At 56.2% G+C, this 15070-nt stretch overlaps 6 protein-coding genes across 6 annotated transcripts; 2 read left to right on the top strand and 4 right to left on the bottom strand.

The window, feature by feature from the left end:
• Positions 1-741: 741 nt before the first annotated feature.
• BKA78DRAFT_189674 (uncharacterized protein) lies at positions 742-1685 on the bottom strand. The gene has a single exon (XM_066883555.1). It carries the CDS (start codon positions 1573-1575, stop codon positions 1096-1098), a length of 480 nt encoding a protein of 159 aa, XP_066741365.1. The 5' UTR covers positions 1576-1685; the 3' UTR covers positions 742-1095.
• A 1081-nt stretch (positions 1686-2766) lies between these two features.
• On the bottom strand, positions 2767-3072 carry BKA78DRAFT_355595 (uncharacterized protein; the record flags this gene model as incomplete). Its single annotated transcript, XM_066891926.1, has 2 exons — positions 2767-2875; positions 3026-3072. The coding sequence occupies 2 exons, from the start codon at positions 3070-3072 to the stop codon at positions 2767-2769; spliced, it is 156 nt and encodes a 51-aa protein (XP_066741364.1).
• Positions 3073-5730: 2658 nt separating this feature from the next.
• On the bottom strand, positions 5731-7582 carry BKA78DRAFT_333067 (senescence-associated protein-domain-containing protein; the record flags this gene model as incomplete). The annotated part of the gene is made up of 4 exons (XM_066890042.1): positions 5731-6134; positions 6162-6626; positions 6672-7301; positions 7576-7582. The coding sequence occupies 4 exons, from the start codon at positions 7580-7582 to the stop codon at positions 5731-5733; spliced, it is 1506 nt and encodes a 501-aa protein (XP_066741363.1).
• BKA78DRAFT_322258 (cation transport protein-domain-containing protein) lies at positions 7517-10734 on the top strand. Its single transcript, XM_066889105.1, has 2 exons — positions 7517-9120; positions 9178-10734. Exons 1-2 carry the CDS (start codon positions 8009-8011, stop codon positions 10268-10270), a joined length of 2205 nt encoding a protein of 734 aa, XP_066741362.1. The 5' UTR covers positions 7517-8008; the 3' UTR covers positions 10271-10734.
• An 806-nt stretch (positions 10735-11540) lies between these two features.
• Positions 11541-12852, top strand: BKA78DRAFT_189608 (uncharacterized protein). Its single transcript, XM_066883552.1, has 2 exons — positions 11541-11703; positions 11866-12852. Exons 1-2 carry the CDS (start codon positions 11688-11690, stop codon positions 12636-12638), a joined length of 789 nt encoding a protein of 262 aa, XP_066741361.1. The 5' UTR covers positions 11541-11687; the 3' UTR covers positions 12639-12852.
• Positions 12853-12904: 52 nt separating this feature from the next.
• Positions 12905-14791, bottom strand: BKA78DRAFT_322252 (Set1 complex component swd1). The gene is made up of 4 exons (XM_066889104.1): positions 14604-14791; positions 14481-14542; positions 14196-14425; positions 12905-14147 (listed from the first exon to the last, which is right to left on the bottom strand). Exons 1-4 carry the CDS (start codon positions 14671-14673, stop codon positions 13067-13069), a joined length of 1443 nt encoding a protein of 480 aa, XP_066741360.1. The 5' UTR covers positions 14674-14791; the 3' UTR covers positions 12905-13066.
• Positions 14792-15070: the final 279 nt, after the last annotated feature.

Genomic DNA, 15070 nt, shown 5'->3' with positions numbered 1-15070 from the left:
GCAAGGAAGCCAGCAACTAGCTATACCCAACCCCAGCTGCGTCCCAGGAGGGAGCCTTCCTCCTTCTCCACGCTCTCTCCCCAACAGCAAGCAAACCCCTCTAGAGCTACAGAAAAACTTGTCCACAGAGCAACAATTGCAAAGCCACCAAACACACGCGGGGCATGGCGTGCTCTGCCCTCTCAGTGGTCTTCCCCCCGCCTCTCTTCTGCCTTCTCCCCAGGAGTCCCCATGACCACCGTCCCTCGCAAGAGCGGGCCAACGGCCAACGGCCAACGAGCAACGGGCCAACAATCATGCAAGCCGCTGAGTCGAAAGCCGAAGCGCCAGGGGCCCGGCCGCGGCTGGTGCGCGGACAAGTGCCGAAGAGGGGACAGGACTAGGTAGGACTGGGCAAAGCAAGGCACGTATGGTGGGTGGGTAGGTAGGGCAAGAAGCCGGGGCAAAAGACAGCACCAGCAACAGTGGCATGGCAGTCTGCGTGCCTGCCTGCCGGGGCAAGAGTGCTGAGTGCAGAGGAAGTGCCGGCCGCTTGCTGGCCAGCGGGCAAGCATATGGCTTGTCGTCGGCCGGCAAATGGTACTATTGGACAGGACCTGAATTCTTGCAACGTGCTTCCTCCTTTACCGCTTGCATGGTTGCAAAGATAAGCTGGATGTGTGTACGGACCACATGTAGTCTGGTTTACTGCAGCGAGACGGGAGGGGTTCAGCAGTGCGTGGATGGAGGTCCTGTGCGACGAGGCTGTGCAGTATCGAGGCAACCCCAAGGAGGTAAGTGGGTTGATCCATGAAAAGAGACGGACGACGTGAAGTAGGGGGTTTGGGGTGCTTGTCCTAGGTAGTCTACCTTGGACGAGTGAATGGAAGCTTGTATCTAAAGTGCCATCTCAATTTTCCTCTGGACATGGTCACGGTGGTTTGTGGGGTGCGAGACAGAAAACACAGCGAAGTGATGGTGACGACAAGGGCGAGAAGATGACGAAACATAGCACATGCCGGCTCCAACGTTTAATCCTGTCTCAAGCTCGAAGACCTTGATTGTGACGACGCGGTAGGTACGGCATTTCAGCTTCTGCGTCTCCGGATGTCAGGTCTATGTTGACGTTGACATGCCGGAGGAGCAAAGAACAGGGAGGTGTAGTGTAGGGACGGGATGTGGGGGTCTTCGGCGGCCTGCCCCCATGGCCGACGCGAAGACGGTGACAGAGAGCGGGAGAAAGAGACAGAAACCCTTGAACTTTTCGAATCCCTTCCGCACAAGTCCCGAACTCCGAGCGCAAAACCGACCATGGGAAGAGGAAATAATGGAAGGGAACAAGTGAGAAGTGTGTAGCAGCGACGGGTATCTTGAATCAGGGGTGAAAGACGTCCGAACGTCGTTCACCAGAAGCCGAGAAGAAAAAGACGAGACAGACACCAGAGTCTGCCATCTATCAGCGACAACGAGGCCCGCGCCGCACCTCCAAAGCCCGGTTTCTGCTTCCCGCCCAGCCGCGTCCGTCCCTCGCAAGAAAAAAAGATTGTTCTGCGCCCTCCCGTCTCGCCCGTCTCCCGTCGTCTCGTCTCGCGTCATTTTGTCCCGTGCTGTCTGTCATCTCCTTTTGCCTTTCCCGCCCGCAGCGCCCTCATGCTATGTATCTGTATCACAACCAGGCATCCAAGCTGGTCGCCGCCAGCGCGCTGATTGTGACCTGCAGAAGGTTACTGCAAACAGGTAGAGTAGCTGAGCAGCATCAAGAACACTCGGCCAATCCTTGTCAACCGCCATATTTAGATCCATACTCGTGATCTCGATGAGCTTCGTTTGCTGGACTCTGCTCGTCTCGACTGTTCACCACCGCAACTCAATTCCTGTTGCGCAGCTGCAACGACGGCCTGATCTGGGGTTGTTGCGAATTGCAAGGATGCCAATAATGGCACCCTCGTGGAAGTGGTTTAGTGCCATTCGAAGCTTTGGGGGTTCTCATGACTCGTGAGGATACCATCGCATTTCCAAGGAAAGCGTTCAGTGTGACTCTGCCAGAACGCTGTCCACCTGCGACTCCCATCGTTTGCCTCCTCCCAATGCGACTTTTCGCACCCGCCGCGCCGGGTCGCTTCATTTGCGCGGGCGGGAACTAAAGATGCGGTTCGGGCTGCTACCGAACAAGTGACATGACGGTAGAAGCAAAGCATCTTGGCTCCTGAAAGTTTGATCCCGTGTCCTTCGCTGTTGCGAAGAATTACTTCGAATGCCATTTGTAATTCAAGCTGTTTGCTGAATGCGACAGGCATGGATGGAAGTTGGCATCGCATGATTGCATCGGCATCCTGTCTGTTCCTTTACTTTTCGCTTCATTTCGATTCGCTCTCTGTCTGTTTCCAATTTCGTTCCTGCAAAGAGGTGGTTGGTCGGTTGTCTGCTCGTCGTACAGAGAGTACCGTCGGAACACATGGCCGTCCCGTGCCGTAGCGTACCGCCGTTCTCCTGCTGTTTGGTCGTTCCTCCAAGAGGGGGTCCGCTTCCAACTCGCGCGGAGAGCAAACATCGGATCCGCCGTCGTTATCCTGCCCCGGCCAGCTCGGATTCTTGTTCGTTCGCGTCGCATCCTTCTTCGCATTCCGGTTCCGCCGCACCGGCTTCGGCCATGTTGGATGCGTTGGTCGCCGGGTCTTCTTGACTTGTATGTGCCCAAGGTCCGCTGGCGCAGCTCTTCTCGCGCGTGTCGTTCGGTGGCTTGTTGCGGCGTGCGCGGGGAGTGGGGTCGATTCGACCTCGCGCAACTCAGTCGCGTAGCGTCATGAACAGCAGGCCCAACGCGATGGCTTTGATGAAGATGACGGCAATCGTGGAGATGAGGGGGACAAAGGCCATGGTTATCTTCGGAAGCTTGCTGGCTGCTGCGATGTCGGTTTCGTTTCGTCTCGTCTCGGTTTCGTCAAACGTTGTTTGGTAAGTAGAGATACCCAGCCCAAGTATTGGCAGAAGACCTCGTAGTTATCGTCGGCAGCACCGCAGCTAGCTAGCTGTCTGTCTGTCATACAATGACGTTGCCAAGTTTGCCTGCACGCTGGCACGCTCAGGTGCCATTGTTGCTTTTGGGCGGCAGAGGCGGGCAGACGTGCGCCCACCGGCAAATGGCAGGGCTGCGTTGTTAGTGGCAGGTAGGTAGTCCAATAGGTGGTTGGGTGACTGGGTGAAGTGAGGCTGGCACGCGGGGCGGCCACACATGATGGACGACGACATCTCACCTTCGCCTCGTTTGCACACCACCCAGCTACTTACCAACACACATGACGCTTAGTCACATCGACCCCTTCACCTGATAGACTACTCGTTGGTCACACCTATTCTGACGATCGAGACTACCCTTCACAGCCTCCTAGCAATGCTGTCGCAACTCTAGGTGCCAAGCTACCATCTCTGCCCATCGACGCGGCCAGCTCCAAACCTAATACGGACCATAAACGCCATTTTCGACGTAGCACGTGCATCCACCACCTCGCAACGAGCACTTCTTTTTCAACCTGAGTTGCGAAGAGCCTCGTGAGTAAAAAAGCCTACACACTCATTGCCATGTCGCAGAACGGCACATACTTCCCGGGCTGATCCATCCGTGCCATGTTCCCACCAAACTCGGCCACGAGCATCCAAACCACCTTGATCCACGCAGTCGCAGCAACTTTCCTACTACCAGGTCCGACGTGTTGTTGGGAAAACACTAATGGGGCTGCTCAAAGTTAGAGCAAAGGGTGGTGTTTCTGGCCTAAGTAAGAGACATACACGCGTGTTCGCAGAAGCTGCCGCTTGCTCAGCGATTATCAATGGCCGCGGCAGCCAGATGTGAGCTCCCCCGGTCGTTTTTCGTCAGTTCACAGTACCTGCAGCCAAGCCAAAAGCCTGAGGTTAAACGGCAGTTTTTGAATTCGTGTTTGTGTGGTAAGGACGAGGATGTTGGATTGGAAAATATGCCGTGTAGGACTTGGGTCTTGTAGGTATTGTAGGTTGATTGGTAGGCAAGAGAGCAACTATGAGTGCCTCAGGTACGTTTAGACAGCGCAAGTACGTAACTTGCGGTACTGTCCCCAGCCCAGCCATCCCGGCATGGACAACGCTCACTCGTTATCCACAACCCAGTCAAGCTGAACTGCTGGCATCCCTGCCCGTTGAGCGGCCTCAGCACGCTCACCCATCACCCATCCATTATTCAGAAAAGAGAAAAGAGAAAAGAACTTGAGCCCGCCAGGGTAGTAGGAGCCCAAGCAAAAAGCACCGCAAGTCCAAATGCCTCCGTCGACTCGAACCATTATCAGTCGCCTGCAAAGCTCCATCATTCCGTATCGCAAGTATGCCCGGGGTTCTGGGTAAAACCCTATACCACCACCACCACTTTCGAAAGCAACCGGAACCGTGGTAGGTGGGTGTATCCGTAACGCAAAAAGGGAAGGGGAAACAAGAGCCGTTTTTCGCCGCCGCATGCGCCGTTTTGTCCTTTACCACCAGCACTACCATGCATTATGCATGCCATGCCATGCCATGCCCACGCTGAACCGAAGAACCGAAGTACCGTTGTAGAAGAAGTGGGAATCCATAGCCGTGCCGGGATGGGTATGCAATCAGTGTGCCATATGCTTCCTTTTCTCGTATCCTTGAATGCTTGTCCAGTATTTTGATGCCCGCCGCGGTGATGGGTCGCCAGGACGGGAGATAGAACGCCGGATTCCTGTCCTTAGAGCCAGTTGGGGTATTTTCCTTTTTCGAACGCCGTTTTCGTCCTCAGCGCCGGATGATGCAAGTATTAGGGACGCAAAGAAGCCGCCGTAGCAAATCGTCAGATGAAAGGCAAGGAGGAGGGAAAGAAATCGAAAAGGTTGAGTGGCCGTGAATGGTCTAACGGACCACGTCCGAGGGTGGCAGGGCCAACGGTCTAGGCGTACGGAGCCAAGCGCTGGTGGGTGCTAGGGTTCTTAAGAAAGTCGTCCAGCATAGCATTCCAGATGCGCTCCTCTTCCAGCTTCTTCGCACCTGTGCGCACGAATGCTCCTGGTCAGCCTCGTGTATCATCGTGCGCATGCGTACAGGGAGTGATCATGCGTCTATACTTACGGAGTGCCTCCTTGGGCGAGAGGGGAGTGGTGCGCGCATGGGGAGCATTCGTAACACGCGGCGCAGACACGCGCGTGCCGGACTTGGCCGTGGCGCTGAGCTTCTGGGGAGTGATCGGGATGCTACTGTTGGACTTGCCGCGCAGGGCGTTTAGCGCGGTGCGCGCGAGGTTCTGGAACCAGCGCGCCATGGTAAATACTGTTGAGGTTGTAGTGGGATGCTGGGTGTGTTGTTTAAAGGAGCGACTTGGCTACTAACTGATGTGAGGTGTGCTGTGTCGAGTTGAAGGAGTGGATGGAAAGAGAAAGGTTAGGTGTAGAGGGCTGTGTGCAGCTTTTCTAGAGAGGGACAATCTGACGAAAGGGTGAGTGTTGTTGGGAAGGAAGTTGTGAGTGGTACACCGCCTCTATCAGTCAAGACTCCAATGACATAGCAGACACATCAATTCTAAGCATTGAGATGGTTCTGGATGGAACAAGACAGTTGCTCTTAGCCTCATTATGAAAAGAGCCATATACTCGAACTAGAATACGACCGTATCATCACTTCGTAACTGTCCGGCGCGAGCCGCGTCCAGAAAGGCAAAACTGCTATTATATGCAACCACAAAACATCGCCCACAAGCCCTGAAATGCCTCCCCATCACCGCTTTTCGTTGACATACTGTCCTTGCAAAGACTGGCCACCCAGCGGCTCGCCGATTCCGGATGAGCCGCTCTGGGGTAGCGCGTTCCCAAAACCAACAACTCCACCGGGTTCTGCTGAACCACCTCCAGGCTGCCCTTGGCCAAGATTGTCATTGGAGACCCCAGCTTTGTCTTTGACGTCCGGTGGAATGTCGCCGCCATCGCCACCGCCAACTACAACTTCACCTCCGCCCTTGACCCGACCAACGACCATGCCTTTGGCCACAGACTTGAGTACTGCACGACGCGACACGCCAGCAACATCGATATACACGAGACCAACATTCTTGACGCCTCCAGCCAGGTCTGCTGTAAGACGCCCAGCATCTTCGCCGTATTTGTGGCCGACCACGGCCGTGGCTGCAGCGCTGCCGGATTGCAACAGACTCCTTCCAGATGCTTCGATGCCGTCGACGACAGTGGAAAATGCAATCATGGACTTGTTCAAGATGCCAGGCTTGTAATCGGCTCCCTTCTCCTTCCTCGAGCGACCAGTGATCGAGGCACCCAAGTTCTGGGCGTACTTGGTCGCCTGGCCCACCGTCTTTGCCGAGAGACTGGCAGCACCAGACGTAAAGTCGTGGATTTTTCTCACGCGCTGGTGGGTTGCCGGCTGGAAGGTCACCGGTTTGTTATTCGGCTTGGTCTTTTGCATGAAGCCCTCTGCCCCAGATGTCATCATGTTGCTAATGTAGCTCGATCCAGTGACAATCAGCCTGGACGCCGCGGCAGCATTCTGGACAAGGGTCGAGTTCTGGTACGCCGGATGCCTGGCCATGCGCAGGTACTCCTCCGAAATTGGGCGGACATCGACATGTTGACCATCTGGAGAAATTTGGATTTCAACAGGCGCTGGGAGCTATTAGCGTTTGCAGCAAACCATGGCAACCAACTTACTCTTTGAGCCAGGCTTCAGCGCGGGATCCTCTTCGATTTCGGCACCCTCAGCAAGCTCGCCAACGACATGACCATCGTCCTCATCGATAAGAACGACTTGGCCATGGGGCGATTTGCCAGTGCCATGGACGTAGGCTTCTCCAGGCTTAAAGTTTCCAGGATTGTAAGATTTTCCACCAAAGCCAGTGCCCTCGTAGTGCGGAGGGGGCCCCTGGGCGCGTTCCAAGAAGGCGGTGCATTGGGCTAGAATCGTCTCGAAGGTGTCGACATCCTCTTGTGTCACGCCCTGACCGAGGGGTGGGAATTCGATGCGCGTGAATGCGCCGCTCTCGGGACCGAGATCCCAGCGGGGGATCAGATAGCTGTTGGGTGGCTGATGGTAGATTTGCGTGGTCGCGGGCAGAGGTAGGTCGAGTTCAGGGGGTAAGTTGAGATGGAGGTAAAAGTCCTCTTCGGGGGACTCATTCTGGGCGCGTGCGGCAGAGACGTCGGCGAAGGGGCTGGAAGTTGGCACCATGAGCAGCGACAGCGTCTGCGGGCCCGATGGCGTCAGCGAGTCCTCCTGGCCATGCTGAATGTGGTAGGCCTTGATTCCGGGGATGGAGAAGAGCAAACGCGGGTCGTTGTGGCCTGCCATGTTGCGGAGAAGGAGGGAGAATGTGCAGAGTGAGGGCGACTGGGGAAGAGGAGCGTCTTGGTGGTTATAGGTGCTGATCTTGTACCTGGGCAGACGACATCATAGGTCGTTGTCAATGCACAGCCACTGTGGCACCCCGCGCGGGATGCACGCCACAGCGCGTATAGTAAAGACATTGTTTCACGACAGTTGACCATGAAAAAGTCAGCATTTGCTTCTGCCTTGGAGACACTAAAATGACAACTATCGAAGTTGTGATAAGTTTGCCATCCATGGCGCCAACGCCGTTGCTGCTAGCCCATGATCGACGGCTCGAGCTTGGCGTACCAGCCGTGCTTCTTTGGCCCGTTCTCTTTACAAGCCCACAGCTTCCTGTTCGCTTTGCCGCTCTTTCACCGCTCCGTCCCTTTGAAACGACTTTTTCTCGTCTACTCTCACCGGACGCCCACCGCCGCCTCTGCTATAATATCTCAGGGGCTCGACAATCTCCTGCATCGCTGCCAATTTTTTATACGGACTATATCCCACCAGATTGCCGCTGGCAACTCGCCCGACCCAAAATTCCGTCGACAACTAGTCACCTTCTTTTCCCACTCTTCGTCTGCGTGGCTGCTATCAAGCAGTCACCGCAGACCTTCCCTTTCACCACGTCTCCCGTGCAAGACTCCGTCCTCGGACAGGCGCCGCGGCTTCACTCGGGATGGTGGAGCCACACCTGCGAATCCGATCCGCCCTCGGCCCTGTCTCGAGGACTTTGCGAATTGTTCGACGCAACCTGCCGCCCTTGAACTTCATCACGCTTCACTATGCCTACTTCATCTTTACATGTCTCATCTCGGCCATCATCTTCTGGGGCGCTTCGACGCCTGCCCGGAGCGTCAATTTTACCGATTCCGTCTTCCTCTGCGTCAGTGCCATGACTTTGACCGGGTTGAACACGGTGAACCTGTCTGAACTCAACACGTTCCAGCAGTTCATGCTGTTCTTCCTAATCATGATCGGTTCGGCCATCTTCGTCTCGTCCTTTGTTCTCCTTGTGCGCAAGCGCGCCTTTGAAGCAAAGATTCACACAGTCGTTGAGCAGAAAAAGGCAGAGCAGTCCAAGCATCCAAGGTTTTCGCTCAGGAGACAGTCGCTGCGGGAAAGATTTGGATCAACTCAAGACGTTGCAGCGGCCAAGTCAGTTGAGGAAACTAAGCCAGGACATGTTAATTCGGACGGCGAGGCGCCTGCCTCTGCGCACGATATTTCGAACACGGGAAACGAAAAAGCTGCAGACGTTCAAGAATCCGCAGTTCAAGAATCTGCAAAGCCGGAGCCGCAAGCTGGTGATCCCATATTGCCGTGTACACCTAAAGAGGATCACGTTAGTTTCGGTCCAGATGTCACTCCCACCAAACGTCCCCGTCGCCGTAGCCACCGGCTTCTGAACATGCAAGGCGTTGGTGCCCACTCGAGCGCGAGCCTGCCCCAACAACTTGGGGCTCATCAGACTTCAATTTACACGCATCATTCTCAGCACGTAGACCACGATGATCGATCGACAGTCGTGGATGACGAAATGTCAGAGGGCGGCGAAAAGTCTCTCGCGCGGGGTTTCTCTGGATTCGTCGGACGCAATTCGCAGTTCTATCATCTTACCGAGGATGAAAGACTGGAAATCGGTGGTGTCGAGTACAAGGCGGTCAAGTTCTTGTCAATTGTTGTACCCTTGTACTATGTCCTCTGGCAACTTCTGGCCTGCATTGGAATCGGCGCATATGTTGCCAACAATCGGCCGTCAACTGCACATGAAAATGGCTTGAACCCTTGGTAGGTCGATGGCCACTTCCACTGCTGCTCCTAGGAATTGTCGTTAACGATCAGTAGGTGGGTCGGTGCCTTCAATGCCGTCTCGGCATTTAACAACTCGGGCATGAGTTTGCTTGATGCCAACATGACGGCGTTCCAGACGGCGTACTACATGCTTCTGACAATGGGGCTGTGCATTCTCGCCGGGAACACGTGCTATCCCATCTTCCTGCGCGCCATAATTTGGTCCATTCGCAAGCTTCTGCCAAACACCGAAAGATGGGACGACCTGCGCCATACGTTGCGGTTCCTCCTCGACCATCCGCGGCGATGCTACACCAACCTTTTCCCGTCCGAGCACACGTGGTGGCTCGCTTTGTCCGTCATTACGCTCAACGCCATCGACTGGGCAGCCTTTGAGGTGCTCAACATTGGCAACAAAGCCATCAACGACTTGCCCGGCGCGGCCGAAGTCATTGACGGACTCTTCCAAGCCATGGCTGTGCGCTCCGGCGGCTTCTACGTCGTGCCCATGACGCAGGTGCGTGTGAGCCTGCAGATTCTGTACGTCATCATGATGTACATCTCCGTGTACCCGGTCGTCATCACGATGCGCAACTCCAACGTCTACGAGGAGCGCAGCCTGGGCATCTACTCGGACGACCCCATCTACAGCGACACGCACAACGAAAAGTCGCTGATCGGACTCGTGGTGCGCCGGCTGCGCGGGTCCCCGGGCCAGAGCGACGGCGGCGGCCCGCACACCAAATCGTATTTTTTGCGGCAGCAGCTGCGCGCGCAGCTGGCGCACGACCTGTGGTGGCTGGTGCTGGCCGTCTTCATCATCATGATCATCGAGGGCGGCCAGTTCGAGCGCGACCCGGCCAACTTTTCCGTCTTCAACGTCATCTTTGAGACGGTGAGCGGCTACGGCTGCGTGGGAATTTCGATTGGCGTGCCCAACGACGCCTACAGCTTCTCGGGCAGCTGGCACAAGCTGAGCAAGCTAGTCCTTTGCGCCGTCATGATTCGGGGCCGCCACAGGGGCTTGCCCGTTGCCATTGACAAGGCGGTTTTGCTGCCCAGCGAGGCCCAGTTTAGGGCCGAGGAGGAGGATGCGCAGATTAGGATGGTGCGCACGGTGAGCCGGAGGGAGAGGGATATGGTGTGAGGGTGTCGCGCCGAGTTTAGAGAATTGACTTGAAAATGTGAGCTGGGTAGAGGCAAGCAGGCTGTCCGGTGGTGCATGAGAAACCACTGCGTAGACCATTTCCTCAGCTTACAGCGGCGAGGACGTTGGAAAGAAAAAATATGGAGGCGCAGAAGCAGCCCCGCAGGTCCGTAGATAGGTAGAGATGCTCAAAGTAAATCCCTCTCAACGAGAACTCCATTAAAAAATAAAAATAGTCTCCTCGCCCTTCAAACGCACAGTAGGTGACGAAAGAAACGGCTCATCCAAGAATCTCTACCACCAAGTAAAAAGACGTGGAGACATGGAGTCTTCAAGTGCTTGATACATCCAACATGAAGAGAATTTTTCTCTTATTGTGTAGTCACAAGGAGCATTCAAGCGCTTATGTCCAAGTGTGCGACGACGCTGAGTTAAGCCAGGTAGGTGGGTATAATTTCTTTCCTCACCTAGGTACCGTGAACGGATCGGTGGACAGACACAGGACAGACAGGACGTCCAAATAAACCTCGGTGACACGAAAAGCGAAGCATCCAACCACCAATGATGAACCAAGAGCCTCAGATCCCCGCCGGCATGCAGATTGCTACTACTAGCTAGGTAGTTGGACGTCTGGAGCGTGCGGCCGCGTGCCACCAACCGCGTTCCCTTCTCCGCTCGGTCCCTGGATGGGGTGTGGGTGTGTCCATCATCCCTGTGTCAATCTCACAGCAGGTCCAGAAAAATAATGGACCCTGCGTGCGTGCGGGCGAGCGAGCGAGCGTGCCTTCCATGCCCGGCCCTGACGGTCCACGGACGGATCCTCTAGGCTCTTTCTCCGCCTTTTGCTTCGCCACCTCGCTGCTGTGGCGGTGCTACATCTCAACACGTTGAGAGGAATCGATCCGGTTGAAAGGGGGAGGAGGAAGAGCTGGCGATATTGTGCGTGATTGACCGACGGCAACCGAGAAGGCTGCGGACATGGCCAGGGGGAAATGAAGTCGAGGAGAGCGGGGATCCTGTGATTCTTCTCCGTCTAGACTTGTGCATCGTTGAAATAAGACTTAGAGCTAATGAGGGCCTCGGAGCTGAGAGGAAGTTTGTGGTGGACTGATGATGGTCTTGAGGGAGTGGGTCGAGCCGTTGGTGGTGGCAGGGATAGATTGATGATGGTAGTCCATCCGAGAACGGCACCTCCTCGCATCTTGTTCATTCTTCCTTGTTGTAAATTCTCCTTTGGTGTGCATCTACTGAAAAGCCATTCTGATTCAACCTCTGCCTTCTCTTCTATTGAATTGTGGGTAGGGCAGCGCCGTCCGTGTGCCCGTGCCATCCCTACGCGCCTCACCTCAGGCACCGAGTCTGGAAGGTCGTACAACGACATCTGCACCTCAGCTGCTGTGCGACATCAACACCCAAAATGTGGTCGTGGCTCTGTACGTCTGTCCCGTCCAAAACAAACCCCAGCAGACTCGCCCCGTCGTCCATCCCTCCTCCTTCTCCTCTCAGCCAAGCCGCAAAGTCCACATCTGGCAAAAATGAAGCTCGCAACACCACCACAGCCCACTAACCTCAGCCGCCGCGCTCGCGCACCTCAGCAACCAGATTCTCGAGCACAACGCAAACCGCGCTGCCGCCGCTGCCCCCGCGCACGCCCTCTGACATCGCCGCCGCCGCCGCCCGGCAGGCCGATCCGGGTTGGCCATGGCATCGCAGTGGCACGCCTGCCCTCGCGCCAGCCACGGTGCACACGCTCGAAGCCGCCTCGACGCTCCTGTGCGACCACGCCGCCATGATCTCGCTGAACCCGCTCGTGCAGTCCTACGAGCTGCTCCACGACCCGGATTACGCCGCGCTGGGCCTGCCACCACCGCCGCCGCCCCCCGAGGGTGCCCAAAAGTGCGAGACGTACCGCATCACGGACGCGCTGCCGGTTGCGTTTGGCGGGCGCACGTGGTGGACGGGCGAGACGACGTACGTGGCGCGCTTCGAGGACGGGGCGGCGGGGCACATGGCGACGCAGACGCGGGCGGCGTGGGGCGTGTCCAACACGGCGCTGTGGTCGCTGAAGACGAGAACAGTGACGGTGCCGGGCGAGGGCGAAGAGGACGTGGTGGAGCTGACGGAGAGCGTCGAGGTGCGCGTGCCGTTCTTCCTGAAGCCGTTTGTCAAGGCCACGGTGGATAAGGCGCATCGCGAGTTGAGGGAGGCGTTTGTGGAGAGGCTGCGGCATGTGGAGGAGATGAAGGTGAGGAGGATGGAGAGGGAGAAGAAGGACGTGGGGGAAGGGGATGTTGCGGTGGTGCAGGAAGAGGAAAATGAGGTAGGGGAAGAGGAAGTGCCGGCCGAGAAGCAAGGTGAGACCGGTTGAGGAGATGTCTGGTTTTGCTTGTGAGTTGTATCCGGTTTGAGCTCTCGAGCATCACCTTTGGTCATTCTAACCCTTGCGATTGTCGATTCCAATCCGCAGCATCTTCCAGCGGTAGGAAGGGTAATGGCGTTAGTCTACTGCTTGGGTTTCGTGCTGATCCTACATACGCGCACAAGAGATGCATCTGAAGGAGCTTTCGAGTGGAAATATTCCAGGTTCAACTGCGGACGAGCATTTCACAGAAAATCAATAGTTAGACAATGAGAATGTAGATTGTCCAAACACCTTAAAAACATGACCATTTTGCGAGCATAGCCCATTACCCTGCCCGTTCATCCTCATGGTATCATGCAAAGCCCGCCGACCTGAATTTTTCCCTATCCCAACAAGCAGACCAACGCCAAACAAATGCAAGACGCACAGCAACTCTAGTCGGCCCGTCGTTTCTTGTTTGCGCTCGACTCCCTCGTCTTTGTCGTGCCATTGGTAGCCGCCTTCTTCTCGTCTCCACTCCCTGCCTGCTCCGCGCCATTCATCCATTCCTTGCCCGCGCCGGGACTGCGCCGACGATACTGCCCCGCGCCGACCTGCACCTCATCGTCTTCCGAGTCGCTCTGTCCAATGTCGAGCACGATGGGCATCTGGAATTCGGCAGGCTCAAACTCGGCGCGCCCCGGTTCAATGGTGAGGACGTCGACGTCTTCGTCCTCGAGGTCCAGGCGGCGCTTGTGCAACTCTTCCAGCGGCTGAATGTCGAATTCGTCCTCTCGCTCGACGTATTCCACGTTTTCTTCTACTTCGGCAAAGTCTGGGGCGAGCGCTGACCAGCGCTGTGGTATTTGTATTGACCACAAATAGATGCGGCCAGATTCTAGGCCACCGGCGGCAAGGAATGGCCGATGTGGGTGCCATTCGACAACCGCGATTTCTTCCCTCGCCTCCAGAATCTTGGTCAAGCTGCCTTGGCCGCGCTCCCAAATGTAAATGTCGTGGTTCATGTACGTCGAAGCCGTGACGTACTCGCCAGTTGCACTGAAGCAGACGTGGTTCCAGGAGAGCCTGTTGACGACATCTTGAAATTTGTGCTCAATGTTGAGCGCCATGCTGTCAAAGTCCAGTTTTGGATCCGCCATGTCGGGCAAGGGGAGTGTACGAATAATGCGGTCGGCGCAGTTGATCACCATGTCTCGTCCAGATGCCGTGAGCCGAATGAAGATTACGAGACTGTTGGATAGACGCGTAGAGTACCGTACGTCGCAGGTCTTGGTGTCGATAATGTTAAGCCATCCTTTGTTGGTTCCTGACAGTATAAAGTCCCCTGTGTGCGTAAAAACGGTGACGGTGGTCGTCTGTTTTGCGTCTTGGGCTGTTTGCTTCTCGGTTGCATTCTCCCGCTCAACCTGCGATCTTCGTGGCGCAGAAGGAAGGATGTGCTTGATTGGAATCATTTCATCCGTCATGTCTACCAGCACTGGTTGGTCCTCGAATATCGCGGCGACGAACATTAGGCTGAGAAGTCAGCAGGAGCACAAAAAGATCAGGCAGCAAGATCCTCACTGATTCCGAGGGTGGAGCTCTGCAATGAATACTGGCGCGCCGAATCTCACGGTCCGTATGCGCCTGCCATCTTTCAGGTCCCACAGCACGCATCTCCAGTCCTGGGATGCGCTGAGAAGGTAGCGGTCGTTGGCAGACCAGCTTAGAGACTGGACCTGGCGCGTATGTCCAGCGAGCTTGCGGGCGACGCCATTGGTCTCGAGATCGAATATGACGACAATTCCGTCTCCCTAGCGACTTGTGAGTGGTCGTGTTGAGGGCGGTGCGGTGTCCCAAGGCGCATACCCTTCCAGAAGCCAGGTAATCGCCGCGATGATTGAAGCGCATGCATGTCGAGTGACCGCTGTCTGTTTTGGGGAACAAGAGTCAGCCAGGCAACACTTGCAACGCGAAGTTTGTTGAACGTACGAAGCCTTCCTGCTGGCGCCTCGGGCGTGTCCTGGGCCAGGACGGCAGGGTCGATTAGAGGGAGATTCATCGTGAGGGCGAGTGTTGGATGCGGGTGATGGGCGAGGGCAGCAGCAGCATCTTTGGACCGAGTCGAAAAGATCTCGACAAAGAGCCCAGCGGAAGCGCGGTGACTTGGAATGATCGATGGCCCGCAGCTAGCACGCATGGCAGGCAGCAGACGGCGGAGCGACGCAGCCCGGGCGGCCGGCGGCACGCGTCTTGGCCCGTGCGCACGTTCGCCCTTTGAACCTCAACTCCTACTTGGTGCGCTTTCGCCTCTGCATCCTACACCCATCCACCCACCCACCACCTCTCCATCGCGAGCGTCCTGTCGGCAGTCCCGGTCCACCTTACTGTCGACATCGCCACGTCCAACACGCTCCACCTGTGCCCGAATCGCGTCGGCAGCCCCGTCCACCGCTGCA

The sequence above is a fragment of the Phyllosticta capitalensis genome, assembly GCF_038381095.1.
Source record: "Phyllosticta capitalensis strain CBS 128856 chromosome Unknown BKA78scaffold_9, whole genome shotgun sequence".
NCBI classification, from domain to species: domain Eukaryota; kingdom Fungi; phylum Ascomycota; class Dothideomycetes; order Botryosphaeriales; family Phyllostictaceae; genus Phyllosticta; species Phyllosticta capitalensis.
The sequence above is the reverse complement of the archived record's forward strand: the minus strand, read 5'-3'. Positions and strand labels throughout refer to the sequence as shown.

What these genes read in the sequence shown, in the direction of transcription:
- BKA78DRAFT_189674 (XM_066883555.1), bottom strand. Translation starts at nt 1,575, where the DNA reads ATGACGCGAGACGAGACGACGGGAGACGGGCGAGACGGGAGGGCGCAG.
- BKA78DRAFT_322258 (XM_066889105.1), top strand. Translation starts at nt 8,009, where the DNA reads ATGGTGGAGCCACACCTGCGAATCCGATCCGCCCTCGGCCCTGTCTCG. An exon ending in GAAAATGGCTTGAACCCTTG is followed by an intron (nt 9,121 to 9,177) that starts GTAGGTCGATGG and finishes AACGATCAGTAG; the next exon opens with GTGGGTCGGTGCCTTCAATG.
- BKA78DRAFT_322252 (XM_066889104.1), bottom strand. Translation starts at nt 14,673, where the DNA reads ATGAATCTCCCTCTAATCGACCCTGCCGTCCTGGCCCAGGACACGCCC. An exon ending in GGCGCCAGCAGGAAGGCTTC is followed by an intron (nt 14,543 to 14,603) that starts GTACGTTCAACA and finishes TCCCCAAAACAG; the next exon opens with ACAGCGGTCACTCGACATGC. An exon ending in ATTACCTGGCTTCTGGAAGG is followed by an intron (nt 14,426 to 14,480) that starts GTATGCGCCTTG and finishes ACAAGTCGCTAG; the next exon opens with GGAGACGGAATTGTCGTCAT.